Source organism: Nomascus leucogenys, chromosome 21 (genome assembly GCF_006542625.1).
Source record: "Nomascus leucogenys isolate Asia chromosome 21, Asia_NLE_v1, whole genome shotgun sequence".
Lineage (NCBI taxonomy): Eukaryota > Metazoa > Chordata > Mammalia > Primates > Hylobatidae > Nomascus > Nomascus leucogenys.
This window is the reverse complement of record NC_044401.1, coordinates 64864210-64887206: the sequence shown is the minus strand read 5'-3', so window position 1 is coordinate 64887206 and position 22997 is coordinate 64864210. Positions and strand designations below refer to the sequence as shown.

At 35.7% G+C, this 22997-nt stretch overlaps 1 protein-coding gene across 7 annotated transcripts in view; it reads left to right on the top strand.

Moving 5' to 3' along the window:
- The window catches only part of CHL1 (cell adhesion molecule L1 like), a 213561-nt gene that overhangs the window by 103304 nt on the left and 87260 nt on the right, over window positions 1-22997 (top strand). For all 7 annotated transcript variants that reach the window (XM_030801701.1, XM_030801697.1, XM_030801699.1 and 4 more), the window contains one exon: window positions 21204-21388. In XM_030801701.1, coding sequence (XP_030657561.1) covers window positions 21298-21388 — 91 coding nt within the window. In that variant the 5' untranslated portion in view covers window positions 21204-21297. The remainder of the gene's footprint in view (window positions 1-21203; window positions 21389-22997) is intronic.

Below are 22997 nucleotides of genomic sequence, written 5' to 3'. Positions count from 1 at the left end.
TGGTTGAATCATATTTGGATGGTGGAGTCTTAGTGGACAATGGAATTTGTATAAGTTCTGAGTATACTTATTCTGCTGACATTTATTGAGTAACCTCCCATGTGCCAGACATTATCTGAGGTGAAATGAAAGAGAATTCCTGGTTTCCCTGAGTTTTTAGTCTTAGAGAAGACACAGGTAAATAAATAATTGAAAAATATTATAAAGTGTTTATAAAAATCTATTTGTTAGATATGAGAGTACAGCATACTTGGCCTCCAGAAATGCAGAAAGTTTCATCAATATGCAAATTAAATCTTGAAGGATGAGTGAACACTTATTGGGTAAATAACAAGATGAAAGACTTTAGAGGGAGAGAATGAGATGGGCTAAGTTAGCAGCATCAGTGAACGTACTGACATGGGGGTGCTGCAGATTCTTACCATTGGTTCCCTTTTGGATGTTGATCTAGGAAAATGCTGGAAAATTAGGTTTGCATCAGATGATAAATTGGGCCAACAGGAATGAATGATAATAAAAATAGCTACCAATTTTAAGAAATTACCATGTTCCAGGTACAATATTAGGTACACATTTTTAATACTCAGGACAGATTAGGAGGATGTAACATCTTGATTTTATAAATGAGAATTTAGTTCAGCAGCTAGTTAGATACTGTGTTGGGATGTGCCTCTATAACTCTCTTACTGCAAATCCCATCCCTCTCCATGACCCTATGTGAGCTCCCCTAGGCTTGGAAGCTTGCACATTGTTCTCACCTGATAGGGGAGCAGTGAAACAACACTAGGAGGACAATTAGTCATCATTCAGAGTGTATATCAGTGTGCCTCTGCGAACATCCACAGGAAAAAATAAATCTACAAATAGTGAGATTGCTTTGGAAATACAATAGCAAAACAAGGTCACTACTACCTTCTCTCTCCATTCCATCGAGATTGCAGCTCCTGGCACCTCTTCAACAGGAAGTTGTTGGCCGCCTCTCCTTTGAAAGTTTTAGTAGGAGAATGAAAGGATCAGTATTGGGTTTCAGAAAGATAAATTGCTTACCAATTGATGGAAAATGGCAGCTTAGAGAATCTGTGGTTAGAGAAAATTGTTTGAAACTTACTATAATATTTCAGAGATGAAGTAATAAGAATCTGGAGTGTCAATCATAGATCAATTGATTGAAACTAAAACTAGTAAGACTTGTTGTGACCATTGAGGGGACCCAAGATATCAGTTTGAATCAGTACAGTGAGCAGTGAGGCTACTTAGATAGAAATTGCCAGAAGAGGAAAATAAATGAACCTTTGGATTTGCTGAGTTTGTGGAGGCTGAATGCTAAAGTTGTTTGTTTGAGATGGGGGTAGCTTATAGGCAGGCAGGAACTGGCTCTGATGCAAACAGAGGTGATGGGATAGAAGACATGGATTTGGGTTCTGATGACTTTGTGAGAGTGAATGGGAAAGCATATTCAATGGCAAGAACCTTACAAGGAGGTAGGGCACAATGTGGTTAAGCTATAATTTTTACTATATTTCTTCATTTTTATTGGCATCCAGTTATTTTATATGTACTCACTATTAATTTAAACACCTTTATTCATGGGGTGCCTACTCTGTGCAAGGCAATACCTTTGGCAATGAGGACATGATGATGAGCAAAGCCTGAATGTTTCTTACTCTCCTGAGTTTATTGTCTAGTAAGAGACGTAAGCGTCAGAAGACATCACAGTAGTGATATAATGTATAATTTGAAACCGAGATAAGTGCTGTCATGTGAAACATCTTATTTCTAGAAAAAAAAAGCAATGTAACAAAAGAAAAAAACCCTTGTGATATGAAAGGTTTCCTAAGAAAGTGCAGCTGTGTTAAGACCTAAAGGATAAGAGTTGTCATCTAGGCAAAAGGTGATGGAAGTAAAGCATTCTCCAGACTGATGGAAAAGCTTATGACAAGAGATTGGAGTGTTTAGGAAGTTAAAAGAACATGTAATTGAAGCTCAGGAAGGGAAAGAGAGATGAAGATGTGTGTAGAGTCCAGAGCACTCAGAATTTGCAGAATAATAGGGATTTTGATCCATGTTCTGAGTAATGACATGCCATTGAGGGTTTCCATTTTTTGAAAATATTAACTCTAATCTCCTTTACATGAATAATACAGATAGGAAGTACTGAGGAATCAAAGTAGAGGTAGAAGGGATTCAGACACCAGTGTCTACATTAGGAGGGAGCTGAACCTCATCAAGTTCTTTCCATAGGATTTTCTTAATGCACAAATATGCATGGCTGGCTTAGTCTGCAGACTACATTTTTGGTTCACCTAGTGTTTCAGATGGCAGATGACATAACTCTGAGTAAATTAGAAGTTCTGGCTGTACCAAAAATATATGTATCAGGAAAATGCAAAAGGAAACTGTTCTGTGCTGCTTAAGAGAATTCATTGCCAACCTCCTACTGGCTATTCTAACCCAATAAACAAGCAAAAGTGACTTGTTAGAGCCAGCAGCTATATTTTGAGTACCACTATCCCCACTGAATAATTCAACACTTAATGGTGGTGATTTTGGTTGCTCAGAGAAGGTATTCTTTTGCAATTGTGTAGCTCTTCGTTGAGATTCAACATTGTCTAGTTAAAAGTATGAGAAGCAAAGCAGAATTCTTGCTGTGAAAATCACTACTTCTAAAGAGATGTGGCATTGCCATATAGTAGTTACATTGTGCAATTGCTACATGGAAATTACTTGCTTTCCTGTAGTCTTTTTTTGGAAAGGAGACACTGTTTTTTATTATTATTATACTTTAAGTTCTGGGTTACATGTACAGAACATGCAGTTTTGATATATATAGGTATACACATGTCCTGGTGGTTTGCTGCACCCATCAACCCATCACCTACATCAGGTATTTCTCCTAGTGGTATCCCTCCCCAGCACCCCACCCCCGACAGGCCCTGGTGTGTGATGTTCCCCTCCCTGTGTCCATGTGTTCTCATTGTTCAACTCCCACTTATGAGTGAGGACATGCGATGCATGGTTTTCTGATCTTACGATAGCTTGCTGAGAATGATGGTTTCCAGCTTTATCCATGTCCCTGCAAAGGACAAGAACTCATCCTTTTTGTGGTTGCATAGTATTCCATGGTGTATATGTGCCACATTTTCTTAATCCAGTCTATCACTGATGGACATCTGGGTTGGTTCCAAGTCTTTGCTATTGTGAATTGTGTCGCAGTAAACATACATGTGCATGTTTCTTTATCATAGAATGATGTATAATCCTTTGGGTATATACCCAGTAATGGGTTGGCTGGGTCAAATGGTATTTCTAGTTCTAGATCCTTAAGGAATTGCCACACTGTCTTCCACAATGGTTGAGCTAATTTACACTCCCACCAACAGTGTAAAAGCATTCCTATTTTTCCACAAACTCTCCAGGATCTGTTGTTTTCTGACTTTTTAAAGATGGCAATTCTAACTGGCATGAGATGGCATCCCATTGTGGTTTTGACTTGCATTTCTCTAATGACCAGTGATGATGAGCATTTTTTCATATGTCTGTTGGCTGCATAAATGTCTTCTTTTGAGAAGTGTCTGTTCATATCCTTTGCCCATTTGTTGATCGGTTTGTTTCTTTTTTTCTTGTAAATTTGTTTAAGTTCTTTGTAGATTCTGGATATTAGCTCTTCGTCAGATGGATAGATTGCAAAAATTTTCTCCCAATCTGTAGGTTGCCTGTTCACTCTGATGATAGTTGCAGAAGCTCCTTAGTTTAATTAGATCTCATTTGTCAATTTTGGCTTTTGTTGCCATTGCTTTTAGTGTTTTAGACATGAATTCTTTGCCCATACCTATGTTCTGAATGGTATTGCCCAAGTTTTCTTCTAGAGTTTTTGTGGTCCTAGGTCTTACGTTTAAGTCTTTGATCTATCGTGAGTTGATTTTTGTATAAGGTGTAAGGAAGGGTTCCAGTTTCAGTTTTCTGCATATGGCTAGCTAGTTTTACCAACACCATTTATTGAATAGGGAATCTTTTTCCCATTGCTAGTGTGTGTCAGGTTTGTCAAAAATCAGATGGTTGTAGCTGTGTGGTGTTATTTCTGAGGCCTCTGTTCTGTTTCACTGGTCTATATATCTGTTTTGGTACCAGTACCATGCTGTTTTGGTTACTGTAGCCTTGTAGTATAGTTTGAAGTCAGGTAGCGTGATGCCTGCAGCTTTGTTCTTCTTGCCCAGGATTGTCTTGGATGTGCAGGCGCTTTTTTGGTTCCATATGAAGTTTAAAGTAATTTTTTTCCAATTCTGTGAAGAAAGTCACTGGTAGCTTGATGGGGATAGCATTGAATCTATACATTATTTTGAGCAGTATGGCCATTTTCACAATATTGATTCTTCCTATCCATGAGCATGGAATGTTTTTCCATTTGTTTGTGTCTTCTCTTGTTTCCTTGAGCAGTGGTTTGTAGTTCTTGAAGAGGTCTTTCACATCCCTTGTAAGTTGTATTCTTAGGTATTTTATTATCTCAGTAGCAATTGTGAATGGGAGTTCACTCATGATTTGGCTCTCTGTCTGTTATTGGTGGATAGGAGTGCTTGCGATTTTTGCACGTTGTTTTTGTATCCTGAGACTTTGCTGAAGTTGCTTATCAGCTTGAGGAGATTTTGGGCTGAGAAGATGGGGTTTTCTAAATATACAATCATGTCATCTCCAAACAGAGACAATTTGACTTCCTATTTGAATACCCTTTATTTCTTTCTCTTGCCTGATTGCCGTGGCCAGAACTTCCAATACTATGTTGAATAGGAGTGGTGAGAGAGGGCATCCTTGTCTTGTGCCGGTTTTCAAAGGGAATGCTTCCAGTTTTTGCCCATTCAGTATGATATTGGCTGTGGGTTTGCCATAAATAGCTCTTATTATTTTGAGATATGTTCCACTGATACTTAGTTTATTGAGAGTTTTTAGCATGAAGTGATGTTGTATTTTATCAAAGGCCTTTTCTGTATCTATTGAGATAATCATGTGGCTTTGGTCATTGGTTCGATTTGTGTGATGGATTATGTTTATTGATTTGCGTATGTTGAACCAGCCTTGTATCCAGGTACGAAGCCAACTTGATCGTGGTGGATAAGTTTTTTGATGTGCTACTGGATTCTGTTTGCTAGTATTTTACTGAGGATTTTCACATCAATGTTCATCAGGGATATTGGCCTGAATTTTTCTTTTTTTTGTTGTGTTTCTGCCAGGTTTTGGTATCAGGATGATGCTGGCTCATAAAATGTGTTAGGGAGGATTCCCTCTTTTCCTGTTGTTTGGAATAGTTTCAGAAGGAATGGTACCAGCTCTTCTTTGTACCTCTAGTAGAATACGGCTATGAATCCATTTGGTCCTGGGCTTTATTGGCTGGTAGACTATTGATTACTGCCTCAATTTCAGAACTTGTTATTGGTTTATTCGGGGATTTGACTTCTTCCTGGCTTAGACTTGGGAGGGGGTATGTGTCCAGGAATTTATCCATTTCTTCTAGATTTTCTAGTTTATTTGCATAGAGGTGTTTATAGTATCCTCTGATGGTAGTTTGTATTTCTGTGGGATTGGTGGTGATATCCCCTTTATCATTTTTTATTGCATGTATTCGATTCTTCTCTCTTTTCTTCTTTATTAGTCTGGCTAGGGGTCTATCTGTTTTGTTGAGTTTTTCAATAAACCAGCTCCTGGTTTCATTGATTTTTTTGAAGGGTTTTTCGTGTCTCTATCTCCTTCAGTTCTGCTCTGATCTTAGTTATTTTATGTCTTTTGCTAGCTTTTGAATTTGTTTGCTGTTTCTTTAGTTCTTTTAATTGTGATGTTAAGGTGTCAATTTTAGATCTTTCCTGCTTTCTCTTGTGGGCATTTAGTGCTATAAATTTCCCTCTAAACACTGCTTTAAATGGAAAGAAGACACTCCTTAAGTGACTTGGTAGGAGCTTTTATTTTATCAATTTCTCTCTGATAAATTATACTGGTAGTCATATCTGGTCATGGATAAACTTTATTTCGTTTTTGACTGTTAGCTATGTTGAATTCAAATTGCATGCCAAACCGTAACATTTAGGAAAACATCATATATCTAGAGCTATAATTGATTTGTGCTATTGATACGTTAGTAGAAAAGAATGATAGTTGGATTTCTTTCATTCAAAGGCAAATCTCTACAGTAAGGAAGAAAGTATCATGGCTGAAAGTCACTTTTAGTTAATCTCAGGTTTTATCAAAATATTTACAGAACACTTTGTCTTTGTCACCTGCTAGTCACTCAGTATATTTCAATGACCACAGTATTATCTTTGGAATCACAACAATATGATGTAAAAGAAAATTGTTCTGGAGTAGAGTGAATGCTTAAAAATATAAAATATATCCAATAAATGAATTACATTTAGGAATGCTGACATGATTAAGAACATTTGCATTACTGATAGTGACCTCTGCCCTATTATAACTTTATAACTAAAGAAGTTTAAGATCTTTCACAGTTTTCCCTTCAGTAATCCTTTTTCCAAACTGAATTTTGAGTGCCTAGTAACTTGTGATTTTTCTAGGAAAAACCCATGGTCTTTACCTGTTTGTTCTATAGATAACATTCTATAACTTGCCTTTTTCACTTAACAAAAAATAATAGGTATATGATATCATTTATATAACAGATATAAGGCATACTATACATTATATATAATATAAATGTACATATAAATAAATAAAAATAAATATGAATGTCTGGAAGTGTTCATATCTTAAATGTTTTCTGGCAGGAATGGGGAGAAAAAGGTTATATAATCTTCAACTTTTTACTGAATACGTTCCTTTGCCATTATTTTCTGTTACAATAAGAATATATTTTATTATAAAATAAGTAAAAACGAATTAATTAAAAATGGCATGTGATGATAAAAACAGTAGATCTTAGAAATATTATCAATATTGGAATCAAAACACATAAGACTGTTAAACATGTGTATTTAAGTAAACTGCACACTATATCCAGAAAATTGAATCTAACTGGTTATCATGCAAATGAAGAAGGTAATTAGTTCAAAAATGACATATTAACTGATATTGCCTTCCTGTTCTTATTTCTTATTCATGGAAAACGAGGACAAGATATGAAGGGTTTAGGGATCTAGGTCATTGGCCCAGGATTTGGCATTAATTCTTCTCATAAAAGCACAGGGAACGATCAATCAATGTTGACAGCTCTAATGCCATCGTTGGAGCAGAAGATGAGCCAAAGGAAATTATGAGTTTCTTATAAATGTATCTTAAGTATCTGGAAATCATACTTTGTATCTTATGGCTTGAATAGAATAGGTTTGCTTTTAGTGATTTGTACAGTGAGAAGATTAAAATTTCTACCAACATATCCAAAGCACTGATACATCTATTAAACTATTTGCAACAAAAATACCTATACCTTTTCCAATTTGAATAAAAATATCCCACTTAACCTCTCGGATGTGATTATGCATAAATATTATTTTCTTAATATGCCGCAAATCTCTGATTATAATTGGTTTGCTTTGTTATATTCCACTTGAAAGTTTTGAATTGACAAGAGGGACGTTTCTGTGAACTACAGATTTTAGGGGAAAATAAGACTAAAGTTTTTTGTTTTACTATTTGGCGTTTAGCCTTTTTCAACCAGTAAATTGTCTTTAACCAAAAAATTTGTCTCAGAGAATGGAAAAAGAAATGTGGTGACAAAAAAAGAAATAATGCAAAAACTGAACAGTTATGAAACAGTATAGAGATAAAAAATCAAAGGTGAGATATCCCAAACCATGAACTTTTTCTCTTAATCATGCAGCCTTTTCATCTCTGAAAGAATCTATTAATGTCATATTCCAGTGCTTAATGTTCACTAGCAGTTGATAATTATGATGACCATCCCTGTCACTACAAGATCCTTAAGTGCCTTTTGATGAGCAAAGAAAAATAAAATATTCAAGCACCAGTTGTTGGAATTCATGCTTTAAATACAACCTTAGAAATGGCCTTAGGTTAAGGCTAATGGTGTATAACTTACTCAAATTTCTAAAGAGTATATTTTCTGACAATGCTTCCATATAGAAAGTTTACCGCAGATAGTAGTTTCTTCATATTTGCATCCTGAGCTAATTTTTGGTCACTAGGTTACTTTTTATAGGTATCAATATTTTCCAAGTCCTAGAGAAAAATGAGGGTTTTAGTTTTCTCTTATAACCTAGCTACCAGATGCTATGTGACAAGGACAATCTTAGGATGAAATTGTCCAGGCAAACAAATACGTATTAGCCATCAAATGTACACATGTGCTGATAAGTGTGTACACATGCGCAAGCGTGCATTCACACACACACAAACACACACATCACAGAATTATACCCTGTATTCTGTCAGCTTGATGGAGTCCCAGCTGTTAAACCTTTGAGGCATTGTGACAGAAATCTGCAAGAAAGCTTCACTAGAGGCAGATGAGATAATATTCTAGCTGCAGGATTCAGCTACATTTTCAATTGGAGTCACAGGAAAAAACACTCATTGCAAAAATGAATGAAATCCTAAGCCTGGAGTGCAATGAAATTGTGTTTAGGCTATGGGGCTGCCTTGATTTTTTAATATGCTATTCACGCAAGGATGCTTGTGTCTGAGCAAACATTTCTAGCAAATCCACCAATATATACAACACTGCTGTTTTTTTTTTTTTTGATGGAACATTCTGCTAACATCCACTATAGTGATCAAGCCATACTTACACACTTAACATACTTTACAAAATAAAGATACCTGAAGTACATGTAGTAACCAGTTCTGCTACATTTGACTAGAGATTTAGAAGAGTTTTGATTAAGACCTTTTGAATATTGACTGACTATACTTACAGGGTACATTAAAATTCAGTAGCCTCTACATTATCACACAGCCTATGCTATAAAGTATTTTAAAGTAAATTTCAGAAAAGTTAATGATTTGTTATTGTTGACACTTTTAAGAACCATTAGAACCTGTGAGTATTGTTGGCCTTAAGTGGACATTGTCAAATGAATGAGATTGAGTGATATTCATTTAAAGTTATATTAGCCTTTATGAAATTATTGCGACAAGCCCAGCAATGTTTAGCTCAGTGTTTTACATTCAGATCCATATTTACTTTAATGAGTATTTCAGAAAGTTTAATTTCTGAGTTGTCTTTGGATGAATGAGAAAATAAAAGGAATTCAGAATAAAATAAAAGGAACCATCTATATCTATGCAGATTATATTCTTTTGTGGACATATGTATGAAATTCATTCATTCATTCAGAAAGATTTATTATGAGTATTTCCTATATTCTGGGCAAGCACAAAAATAATGAATAGGATCTGGCAACTGCCTCATAAAACGTACAATCTCCTACAAATATGTAGACAAGGCAGGTACAAAAAAATTGTGAGCTCTTGTTTATTTTAGTTTTATAATTGGTGTGCTTACTACTGATATCCACCTGAACAATTTGATTAACACAAAAAACTGGAAAAGTAGATTAAAACCATCCAAAACTTTGGGAGATATAGATAGATAGATGATAGATAGATAGATAATCATATAAACATAGGTAGATAATATATATAGATAATATCTATATTATAGAACATGTATATGTTATAATATACAATAACATCTATATTATATAATATATATAATAGAATAATGAACACCATTATTACGTGAGCTAAGACAGGAAGGAGGAGCATTTGTTTGCCTCTCCAGGCCTTGATTTGGCTCAGGTAGAACTCCAGTTCCTTGCACTCTAGCACACAGCCATCTGCTTGGCCACGCTGGCTCCATCCTTATTCGATGCACGACAGAAGCTTGCCCTTTTGGAACTGCTCCTCCAGAAGACTGCTGTTTTGGGCATTCATTTTCCTTTCATTATATTTTTTTCTGAATTTGTTTTGGATCATTTTTTGTTTAAAATCTCTTCCTCCTCGGGAGTCTGCTGGGCCCCTTTGTCGCGGCCCCGGACAGTGCACAGTGGAACTTGTACTGATGTTGCTAAGGTGCGCTGCCAACCAGCAGCAAGCAATTCCTCACCAGGGTCTTGGTGCGGACCGGCTCGCTGTGGGTCACTTTGCAGACGAGATCAGTGATCCTTGTTTTGCGAGTGCAACACTCCCAGCCACAGAAGTTCCCGTGTCCAGCCTCAGAGCACAATATTTCTCATTACCTCCCCACACACAAACCGTGTGGATGTGGCTAGGGCCAGTCTTAGTCTTGGCAGTGGGCATCCCAGTTCAGAGTTCTGCTTCTTGTGGCAGTTCTTTCTCTTGCCTCTGTCTTCTGGTACTTGTGCCAGTTGTCGTGAGAGATGCCCATTGCTGGGCGCTGGTTGGAAAGAGAAACTTAGGTGTATATTCTTCCTTCCTTCCTTCCTTCCTTCCTTCCTTCCTTCCTTCCTTCCTTCCTTCCTTCTTCTCTTTCTTTTTCTCTTTCTTTCTTTCTTCTTTCTCTTTCCTTTTTTCCCTCCCTTCCTCCCTCCCTCCCTTCCTTCCTTCTTTCTTTCTCTCTCTCTCTTCCTTCCTTCCTTCTTTCCTTCCCTCCTTCCTTCCTCCCTTTCTCTCTTTTTCTTTCTTTCCTTTCTTTCCTTTCTTTTCCTTTCTTTCTTTTCCTTTCTCTTTCTTTCTTTCTTTCTTTCTTTCTTTCTTTCTTTCTCTCTCTCCTTCCTTCCTCCCTTTCTCTCTTTTCTTTCTTTCTTTCTTTCTTTCTTTCTTTCTTTCTTTCTTTCCTTTCTTTCTTTTCCTTTCTTTCTCTTTCCTTCTTTCTTTCTCTCTTTCTCTCTCTCTCTCCTTCCCCCCTTCCTTCCTTCCTTCCTTCCTTTTTTTCTTCCTACCTTCCTTCCTTCCTTTTTTTGAAATGGTCTCACTCTGTTGCCCAGGCAGAATCATAGCTCACTCTACCCTGAAACTCTTGGGCTCAAGCAATCCTTCAAACTTGGCCTCCTGAGTAGCTGGGAGTATAGGCACATATCCTATGCCTTGCTAACTAAAAAAAAGAAAATCTTTGTAGAGATGGGGTCTCACTATGTTGCCCAAACTGGTCTTGAACTCCTGGCCTTAAGTCATCCTCCAGCCACAGTTTCTCAAAGTGCTAGGAATACAAGCATGAGGCACTGCACTTGGTCCTATTTTTTTATAATTAGTTTTCTGCTTTAAATGTAACTGTAAGTTGTAATCAAACATTATATATATTATCCTTTAAAAAATTCCAAATTTATTGTTATGGTTAAATTTTTATCATTAGTTTCCAGACTCAATGAGAGTCATTGTTCTATTAATGGAAAATAAGGGAAAGACCTTTCAGCTTACCTGGAAGTGCCTCATTTCCTTTTTGAAAATTCCTGCCGTGGTACTGATCAATGTTGATATATATGTGAAATAAATAAAGAGGAGACAAATAGAGGGGACAGTATTTAATAACAGGAGAATAGTAGAGAAGGAGAAAAGAAAGTTTTAAAAATGAGCATTCATGGATTGGGCACAGTGGCTAGCACTTTGGGAGGTCGATGTGGGAGGATCATTTAAGGCCGGGAGTTTGAGAACAGTCTGGACAATATAGTGAGACCCCTATCTCTATAATTTTTTTTTTAATTAGCTGCGTGTGATGGCAGATGCCGATAGGCTGAGGCAGGATGCTCACTTGAGCCTGGAGTTTAAGACTGAGTGATTGCACCACCGCTGTTATCAGTCTTCTGTGATTTTAGGTGTCCAAGGTGGGAGTGAGTAATGAAAACCTGAAAAAGTTAAGAGGATGGTCTCTTTAATTTACAAATATATTTCTGAAGTTGAATTTTTGTTATAGCTTAGAAATCTGTCATATATTATTATTGCTTCCTCTCCCATATTGCGGTTTTTCTTTCCAGGAAGATTTCATCTTTTAGTGCTGTTTTAGGTTCACAGCAAAATTGGGCAGAATGTGCAGAAATTTCTCTTATACTACTGGTTCTGCATATGCACAGCCTCTCCATTATCAACACCACCAGCAATGTGCGTTTGTTACAACTGATGAACCTACATTGACATATCAATAACACCCCAAATCTATAGTTTACATTTGGGTTTCTTTTGGTGTATACATTCTATGGGTTTTGACAAAGGTACAGTGACACATATCCACAATTGTAGTATCATACAAAGTAGTTTCACTGCTGTAAAAATCTGTCCTCCTATTCATTCCCCCTTCTCCCTTAACCCCTCACAACCACTTATCTTTTTACTTTCTCAATAGTTTTGCCTTTTCCAGAGTGTCATGTAGTTAGAATCAAACAGTATCTGGCGTTTTCAGATTGGCCTGTTCACTTAATGTGCCTTTAGGTTTCCTTCACCTCTTTTCATGGCTGATAACTCATTTCTTTTTAGCACTGATATTCCATTATCTGGACACAGTACAGTTTATTTATCCATTTACCTACCAAAGAATATCTTGGTTACTTTCAAGTTTTGGCAAATATAAATAAAGCTGTTAAACATCCATGTATGAGTTTTTTATGGACATAAGTTTTCAACTCCTTTGGGTAAAAACCAAGGAGTTCAATGGCTGGATCATGTGTGAGAGTTTGTTTAGTTTTGGGGGAAGCCATCAAACTATACTTCAAAGTGACTGCTTCAATAGTAATGCGTATAGCATATCCATAATTTATTGACCACACAACTTTTTTTTTACTCAGCATACTATAGCATCCGTATCCGTCACACTGAGGGTTTGCGCTTTTCAGGTAGGGCTGTTCTTCCTCGGGCAGGACTGTGCTGAGCACTGCAGGTCGTTTAGGATCCACGGCTCCTGCCCACTAGATGCAAATAGCACTCCCCAGTCATGTGACAACCCAAGCTGCTCCCAAATAATCCAAATATCACCTGGAGGAGAGATAGCACCTTGGTTGTAATCCAAAAGGCTAGGGGAACACAAACAGGTCTTACTCTCTTATGAGCTGGCCATGTGGGATGCTCCAGGAGTGAAGCTAGTGGAATGTTTTTAGTGACTGAAAGTCCTTAAGAAATGTGAGAAGTGGTTACCTGGATTTATACATATGTAAAAGTTTGCTGAGCTGTACACTTAAGTTTTGTGCATTTTAGTACATCTGAGATTTTTATTTAATTTGAAAAATAGTCCCTACATGAATTTCACAGGTATATAAGTTGTTTTCTGAGAAATAACTCAGAAAATAACTTAATGTTGGGATTATTCTCCATCCCTGTAGTCAAATGACCATGAATTTCTGTAACTTTCTTCCTTAGTCTCCACTGTGAAACAATTTGCATTAGATGTCATTACAGTGTACTATTTTTTAAGAATCTTAGATGTATAGGTGGGAAAACAAAAACATATATATATATATGTTTTTATATAACCTATATGTATATATAGGTTATATTCAATTATATTCATTAGAGTTCAACCACAGTAATTTGCTATTTAAATAAATGATATTATTAATGATATTAGTTTATCCCACATCGTTATTAACTGAAGCTGACATTTTCCCAATAAAATCAATTTGCTTTTAATAACATCGACATTTCTTTGATCTACTGTGTATAAAATATGCCAACTCTGCCGGGATGATGAGTTAACACTCTAAGCAATTCTTTTGTCTTGTCACTGCAGTATTATGAGACATGAAAGAGTGTTTGAATGGATATGGCTGTAAGGTACAGTGTTTCCTTTGTTTTCAGAGTAAAAAGCCATTAACAGTTATTTCAGGATTAGTATGTTTATGACACTTGTAAATTGATTTATGGTATTGGCCAGGCAGGTGATTGAACAAAAGCCTTTTAATTTGTGTGTGTGTGTTTATCCTTCTCAGCTTCATGATGTTGAGTGATTCAGATCACACTTCAGGCTTATGGAAATTTGCTGGACCTCCTCCCCATAAGGCCTGATTCCAAACCAGGGGAATAGTTTAACCTAGCCTGATAATCACATAAAAAGGAGTTTCATAAAGGGACACTTGAGGTCAGAGGGAAGTGAAGGTGACATCCACTCCATCATGAAAATGTCAAATGGTTTTATATAAGACATCTTGCTTGATGCAGCTCAGTGATTCTTAAGGCGTTTTATCATGGAGAGAAAAGAAAATTTAAACATTTCCGAGTTATAGCACTGTCTCAGACTATTATACAAATCCATTGAGTTATTTTTAAAACTATAATTTGGATGCCAATGTCATAAAATATCTCTTCCTGCTGGCTATAATAAAAGTTGCTGATCTATTTCAAGCATCCTGAGTAGAAAAATGTTATTTAATGATTTTGCATGCATGAAGTTAATTTCAACCTCTGGAATTCATAGTAGCTGAAAAAACTTAATGCTGTTTCTTAGTGAAGAGGAATGTCAACATAGCATGCTTTTTTTTTCCTTCTTTTTTGGCTGTGTACATTCCATGTTGTCAATGAAAATGGCAGATGGACTGTCACTGACATTTTTGCTTTGTGTAGTTGTTGCCATAGAAATGAAAAAGTTTTTAAAATGGTGATCATAAGAGTCTCCTTTTGTTCATTGAATTTGCCATGTTATATTTTCTTCTTAGAAGTTTGACCTAAAACTGTTTTTGAATAATTATTGAGAAAAAATGTCAAGGATTTTTAAAAATCACTAAAATAAAATGTGCTATGTCAAACCAGCTGCCTTTCTAAGCTGCTTTTTGTCCATTTATCACACTCGTCAGATTCTATTTCCCTCTAAGATAAAGTAGAAACCTCTTTTTTTAAATTCCAGCATATAAATTTGAATAATATTATTTGCAAAAGGGAAAATCAAAGCATTTACTATTTATTAGAGCCATTAGAGAACCATAGGGCCAAAGGTTTTGTGTAAACATGACACCATTACTGTTAGGTGAAAAAAACAAGTGATTGTTAGGAAATGATTATTATTCAGAATACATTAACAATAGCTTTGGATCTTTAAAGTAATTTTAAAATAATTTGTTTTAGTGTTCAATTTATAATGGTGGAATGATCTATAATTGTCCAAAGTGAAAATTTAGTCTTAACCATTTTTATGCATTGTTGCCTTTCTATGCTTTATTAATGAAATTTAAGCAGTCTCCAGTGGTAACATAATGCAAAGTTGGTGAATTAAGGATCAAAGCATTAAAGAAAAATGAAGGGCATTGTGTATACTAACAGCTATCAAGACTTAAGTGATTATGTACTATAAAATGGGCTTACATTTTCTTTAGGTGGGCTATAAATTTCAAAACCTTTAAACCAAGAAAGAAAAAGCATTGAGTTACATTAGTTGCTTAAACTAAATGTACAGAACATATATACTGATGTTTAAAGAAACCCCTTATTTTCTCATCTTGTTCCAACAGAAGAGGTGCAGACAGTATGGTAGCTTTAAGAAAGTCTTTCTTTTCTGTTTGCTTTTTATTTTTATTTTAGATGTATGGCAGTAGGCGTTCTCAAGACTTTGTCTACCTTTTGCCTAAAGAATATCCTTACTGCTGTTGAAATATTTTAGGCTGATTTCTGATTTCCAAAGACTGAATAAGCATTAAAAATGTTTCTATTAGGAAAATGTTAAAATGCACCCCCAAATAGAAAGATTAGCATACCCTCCCTCTTTCTTTCTCTCTCTCTCTCACTCTCTCTCTTTCTCTCTCTCTCTATATATATATCTTCTTCAACAGTATTCATTATTGCATCGATTTGTTTATTCTAGCTCTTCTACCTAGATTAGCTATTTCTACCTTGAAAACAATCCCACAACACTGATTCGATAAAGGAAACATTTATTATTGTTCCCAAGTCTACTGTTTCTTTGGGAGATTCTGCTGAACTTAGCCAGTCTTGACTGATACTCACCAGCTGGTTCTAGCATGTGTGTTCAGCTGACAGGTTATGTAGGGCAGTCTCATCTAGGATGGCTGCCATTTTACATTTAGTGGCTGGCTGTCTGTTCGCCAGGATGATGGGGATGATCGGCAAAGTGTCTCTTATCTTCCAACAGGTAGCCCAGGCTTCTTTTTAAAATAGCTGAGCAGAGTTTTCAGAGACAGAGAGAAAGAGGAAAAAGGTGCAAGGCTTCTTGAGGCCTAGACCAGAGCTCATTCTGGGGTCAAAAGCCTGCCAGATTCAAGAAGTGAGGAAATAGCTTCTTGGGAGGAGCTATAAAGTCTTACTACAGAGTGTGTGACCACAAAGAGGGGAAGAGAATCAAATAAGTTTTTGCAATCAATCAACCACACTCTCGCACTTTTGGGGAGAGTATTTTATATCAATCAATATCATTTCACCACTATATACGTTAGAGAGTACGCCTTTATTTTGCAAGTTTTTATGATTTTGTAACTCTAATAAAATCCACAGGCCGGGCGTGGTGGCTCACGCCTGTAATCCCAGCACTTTGGGAGGCCGAGGCGGGCAGATCACGAGGTCAGGAGATCAAGACCATCCTGGCTAACACAGTGAAACTGTGTCTCTACTAAAAATATAAAAAATTAGCTGGGCGTGGTGGCGGGCACCTGTAGTCCCAGCTACTCGGGAGGCTGAGGCAGGAGAATGGCGTGAACCCGGGAGGCAGAGCTTGCACTGAGCCGAGATCGCGTCACCGCACTCCAGCCTGGGCGACAGAGCGAGACTCCATCTCAAAAAAAAAAAAAAGAAAGAATCCACAGAAGTTAACCATGCTACTTGGATCAGAATATTAGTAGGAGAGACTGTATCCTCATTGCCACTATCAATACAATGATCATCACTGTTACTAGTATTAGCAAATTTTATTTATTTTTCTCTGCTAATGATACATTACTTAACTTAAATCTCTTAAGCATGCTATATAGCAGCAACTATTACCCTAGTTTGTACAGATGAGTGAGAAGGTTGGGTAAACTGCCCCAAGCCATCTGGTAATGGTAACTTTGAACCCAGGTTATACTAACTTTCCCATGGTCTTATCACTACACATCACATTGTCATGTGACCAGTTAGAAGGCCACAGTAGCTTAGCACTTACTTGGGAAGCCAAGTAGAGTGGACAAAGACTTAGCCATCCCTCTTTTCCATTTCTCAAGGAAGAATATAAATTTACATAAAGGGAGCAAGTTGTTTCTAGATTTGCCACCATGGAGCACTTTTAAAAACATCGGAGGGATCTATGTGGTCACTTTATAATACTCGTGATGTATATGTTAGAGGCTTTTGTTTTGAAGAGGCAAATAACTTTATTTCCTTTTTGTTGTGTTGTAAGTAACCCTAGAAGGTATGCACACTTGTCCATGTTAAACTAATGTCTTGAAATCAGTGTATTCTTAATTTTTATCCCCCTAGTCATACTGGAGAAGCTGAGGGAATCAGGAAGATTCGATTGCATTGAAGCAACTGCATTGTCTGGGGTAAATACCCAGGGTTCATTGTCTCGTGCCAAGAAAATTTAGAACACGGACACACATGAGGAGTTTAGGAGCAGAGGTTTAACAGGCAAAAGAAAGAGAAAGGAGAACAGCTCTCTCTCTCTCTCTAGTGAGAGAGAGGGGCTTCCCAGAGGAAAAGGCTGGCCTGCTGCAGATGCACCATATTTTATAGGCAGACTTGAGGAGGTGGTGTCTGATTTATGTAGGGCCCACAGATTGGTTTGATCAGGTGTGACGTTTACATAGTGCCCAGAAACGGCTGGCCACCCTACCCTAAGTACCCTAATCTTATTATGTGAATGGGCTTTTCAGTTGACTGGTACCATCTTGTTTGCTCCTTACTGTACATGTAGCTGGCAAAGGGAAGGGAAGATGGAGCCGCCATTTTTTAACATGATTGGCACAACTGCCAGGGTCTATGTCTGCTGCTCTATTTTACAGGCTGCTCTTTGTTAGAAAATGATTTGGGGGCTGCTTTTCATTGAAAAGGAAAACCTTACCGAGGACTCTAGTACCTTCACTATCTGCCCAAGTAATTTCTTCTTAAATCCTATATCAGTATGGTGTGACACTTAGAGATCTATTAGGCTGGTGCAAAAGTTATTGCGGATTTTGATGGCAAAAACCACAATAACTTTTGCACCAAGCTAAATTGTTCTTTTAAAGTGTTTGGGAGGGATAATTTTTTTTTCCTAAGGATAAGCTAAGATAGTAGGAATATTTAACCCAGTTTATCCAGATTTATAAAAATGAATAGTTCCTTTATGGATCTGAGTTGATATCATTAATATAAGCTATTAGACATCAGCTTCATGTGACTGAACTTCAAAAATATTTTAGTAAGAGTATAAATGGAATGTTTATAACACAAACAAATGATAACTCTTTCAGGTGATGGATACCCCAATTACCCTGATGTATTATTCCACATTGTATGCCTGTATCAAAACATCTCATGTACCCTATAAATGCTATGTACTCATAGCAAGTACAAAAAAGTAAAATTTTTTTTAAAATTAGTTCTTGTTTCAGTGCCAGCTCCATCCTAAGTTTCAACAATTGCTAACATCTTTGAAGTCTTGCATGAGGCATTAAATGCCATTGTTTCAAGAAAGATAAATGGGAATATAATTTTATGGCTATCTTACTGTTGCAAAATGGAATTCCTAAGAAACATACCCTTTATGAATTCTGACAATGAAATTAAGACTGACTTTCCATTTTCAATCTGAAAGATATTTTGGAGCTTTCATCATCAGCTAATGGAGTCTTACTTGAACGGGGTCACATTTAAACTTCTAATAATTTTTATGTTGTAGCCTGTGAACATACAAATTTCAGGTAAATTGAAGCCAATTCCTGCAGGAGGTAAGGTCATATGTAGAATTAGTCATTATTCATATTCTGAAAAGTGATGATGTCATTATGGGAGAGAATTTCTTGGGTTAAGACCATGCACTTAAAACTATTAAAATTCAAAAAATTGGATCACCATTACTGAATAATTAGTATCTGTAAGCTACTTTACTACCACAATTAGAGACCAGTGAACTTACTGCCCTAAATCAGGAGATTAATGGAAATTGAGAGTGTTCTCACTTATTTGGCCATCTAGTTATTCTTGTTCCCTATTTCAGAGGTGAGATGATGTTAAATATTAATCTGGAAATACGATTTCCTAGTAGCATAATACTTGAAAGTCTTGCTCCTTACAAATAAAGGGCAACTCGTAAAACACATACATGAGATGCTCTTAAAGCCATCAGCATTGAATATTAATGGAACCGAATATTAAATAATAACTAGATTGCAAGTAAAGATTGATATATAATAAACAATGATTTTAGATGACTATTACCAAAGTGTTACAGGAAAAAAAAAACAGGAAAAAGATAATTCAAAGGGCAGGACATTGATATTTTCCTCAAAATTTCCATATTAATAATAGCTACATGGTTTAATGTCTCCCAACTTTGTACACATGTGTAGGACTCACTTTTTGTAGTTAAGGCAGTATTTTGCTTTTTATAATGAAAGCATTTTTCCATGTTTTATTTTGTTGACTAGGATAACTCATTTCATCAGAAAAGTAGTGTCAATTAACATAGTGACACACTTGAAAATATATGTTAAATTTACCAGTAGAAGTTAAATTACAAGTTATTTGTCATTAGAAAATATTCTGAAGCGTACACGAGTCATTTTTTCCAATTCCCATTTTACAGATGGGTCAGTTGAGGTCAGGCAGAGTAGAGTAATGCCATTACTCTAATTCAGGACAAAGATTCACAACTTTTTTGGAGGTAGGAAGGTAGTATTTTCCTTTATGATTAATATAATTTTGTTCTCAAAGTAAAACATAAATGGTATTGCTGTTCCTTAAGACTCCTAAAACTGTGAAACAACAGCCATTAGTTACTACTTTAAATTTTACCAATCTGTACATATATACAAAAGATACAGGTCTATAATATCTTAAGATGCAATTTAAGGGGAAATAATAAAGCAGAAATACTTAGAATTTAATGTAAGTTTAACGACTTTACTATCTCTGTGTTAGCTAACTTTTTTCACCAGTTCTAAGTGAACACATAGAGTAAATCATTTTTAGGAAACAAAAGAAAATCACATACCTGAAAGACTAATTATCACATTTTGGAGCAAATTATTGTATTATTACCTGCAAGAATACATGATAGACAATGTAAAAACAATGTTTAGACATCTATTATCACAATGTTTCAGAAAAAAATTGAAATTGTAAGGGAAAGTAAAAAAAATCAAAGCCTTAATTCTTATTCTGTTTCTGTAAACTTTGAAATGAATAAATATTCTGTTTAAATGAGAAGCAATTTACACCTTTGTCTTCTGCTTGAACCAAACTCACATTTGTAAATTTCAGTTAAAATGGCTGGTCTTTGTTCTTTTGTTCTTTATTATTTCTTTCCTCTATCTTGCTGGAACTACCCATCTTCTATTAGTGTGAAAACTTTGAAGATGAAAAGCTATTTCACCAGAAAAATCAATGATGTATTTGTGATCCTTAATAATGACTCAAATGGGAATAGACATCTAATATAAAGAACTGAATAAAAAAGAACCACTTTTTAAATAAAATTAACTAAATGAAGTTATTCTCTTAGCCATTAACATTCATCAGTCATATACACCGTGGAATACCACACAGCCATATAAAGAACAAAATTGTGTCCTTGCAGCAACATGGATGCACTTGGAGGTCATTATTCTAAGCAAATTAACACAGGACCAGAAAACCAAATACTACATGTTCTCATTTAGAAGTGGAAGTTAAACACTGAATACACACGGACATAAAGATAAGAATAATAGACATTGTGGACTACTAGATGGGGGAGGGTGAGAGGGAGTGAGGATTGAAAAACTACCTATCGGGTGCTATGCTCATTACCTGAGTGATGGCATCATGTATACACCAAGACTCAGTGGTACTCAATTTTACCTGTGTAACAAACCTGCAGTGGTAGCTCCTGAATCTAAAATACAAGTTGAGAATAAAAAAGAAAAACCACTCGTGTATAATATCATACCTTCCAAGTAAAACTTCCTCTGACTTACGATTTTTTGGAATAGTCTGTGGTTTACAATAGAGTATATATTCACTGTCCTTTATTTTACATACAAAGAGGAAAAACTAATTTCATATCATGTGGAGTTATGAGAGAACAGTTTCACAAGGAGGAAACATACTGCCACACCAAAAAAAAAAAATGTGTTTAATTTGTTCTGTTGAAATGTTAGAGTTTGTGAACTAACATGTTATTCTGTTTGTGTTTTTAGTTTCCAGGTTAACTAAGGTGTCAGCTTTAAACCAAAAGTGAGAGGAGACGTTAAGATTTTCATTCTTACTGGGTTGTCTTCTTCCTGAAGAGCAATGGAGCCACTTTTACCTGGGAGAGGATTAATCATATCTCTAATTTTCTTCCTGTTAAAATTCTCAACAGCAATTGAAATACCACCTTCAGGTAAGGTTAAAGCATTCAGTGCTTATTAATGGAATTTCATATTTGCATTTTGATTTTTAAGTAGAATACTTATGGATTGAGGATGTGACTTTTCTACCGTATTTCTATATATTCTTTAGCAATCTGTCATGAGAATTCGTATCTATCTTTTTCGTTTTGTGGGTGGCTGATACATGACTGCTGTAATTATTTTGCAACCCAGGCTTTTAGTTCCTTATGCAAACTTAGAACATAACAGGAATAATAACCTACAGATAAGTTAGTATTTTTCCATATGTCTGGGATTATCTGCAATATTACCAACAACTTCACTTTTATATACTTAGGTTAGTTAATCAAGGTTCAGAAATTACTGGCATTCAACAAATTATGTCAAAAAGGAATTGGATAAACTTTGTATTCTTTTTTCAAAATGATTATATTTAAGAATGAAAACAATGAATTAGCAAAATAATAAGCCATTTAACAAGTAAAAGTATAAGATGATATGAACTCTCAAAATCTACAGCATTATATAGTGTGAATTCATATTAAGAGGTTAAACAGTAGTCTGATGGAAATATATAAATATATATTCTAACATATATTGGTAAAGTGGATGCAGATTTTTAGCCTTTATAAATCAGTTTGAACAAGCCATGGTAATTAATAGTTAAAAAAAATACATCAGCATCAGCAGGACATGGTGACACATGACTGTAGTCCCACCTATTTAGGAGTCTGAGGCAGGAGGATTGCCTGAGCCCAGGAGTTCAAGACTATAGTGTGCAATGATCACACCTGCGAATAGACATTGCACGCCAACCTGGGCAATATAGTGAGACTTTGTTTTTTTAAAAAAATAAAAACTAAAACAATTTTCAAACAGAACATATGTAATAGTATATCAAGTCTGTCATGTATAGATCTTGCAAATTTTTCTTGTATTACATGCATATGGGCTCTAAAAGACCCTTGAGAGGTTATTAAGACATTTTTATCCATATCATTCAGGAGTAATCTCTATTGCCTCTTCTGTATATAATTTGGAGAGTTATTATATTAGAGATATTGGTTGTTTATTAGAATCTTAGTATTGCAGGTGATATTTGTGGATCTTCTAAATTCTAGAGAAACAGTCTTGAGCTCATAAAATTTAATAAATCTTAGAAAAGTGTTGGGACTTATCTAAAACGTTGCTTTTGAAGTGCTCAGACAGACTGAGTGTGAATAGGAAAGGAAACAACTCTCTGACTATATATAATATAATGTATTTAAAAACTATTCTAAGGGCCACCTTAAATTACTTGATGTAGCTATTTTATATTATGCACTTTGGAAAGCACTGTAATTGTAGTCCTATCCCCCCAGGTAGAAACCCCTTCTCTATTATTTTTAACAGATAAGTAAGCTGTTTTGACATTTCCATTTCTTAAGAAATTCTACTTATCTGACCTACAAATATATAGACTTAAAGTCTGCTTTACATTTGGCTGAAATCTTTCAGCCTACACAATATATTAGATTTCTTCACTGACCAGCCTTTTTGTAGAAATTCTGGTCAGGAGTCTAAAGTACCTTCATCTTTAGTGAATTCTTTTGCTTTGAGTATGCAGTAGCAAGTTAAGAG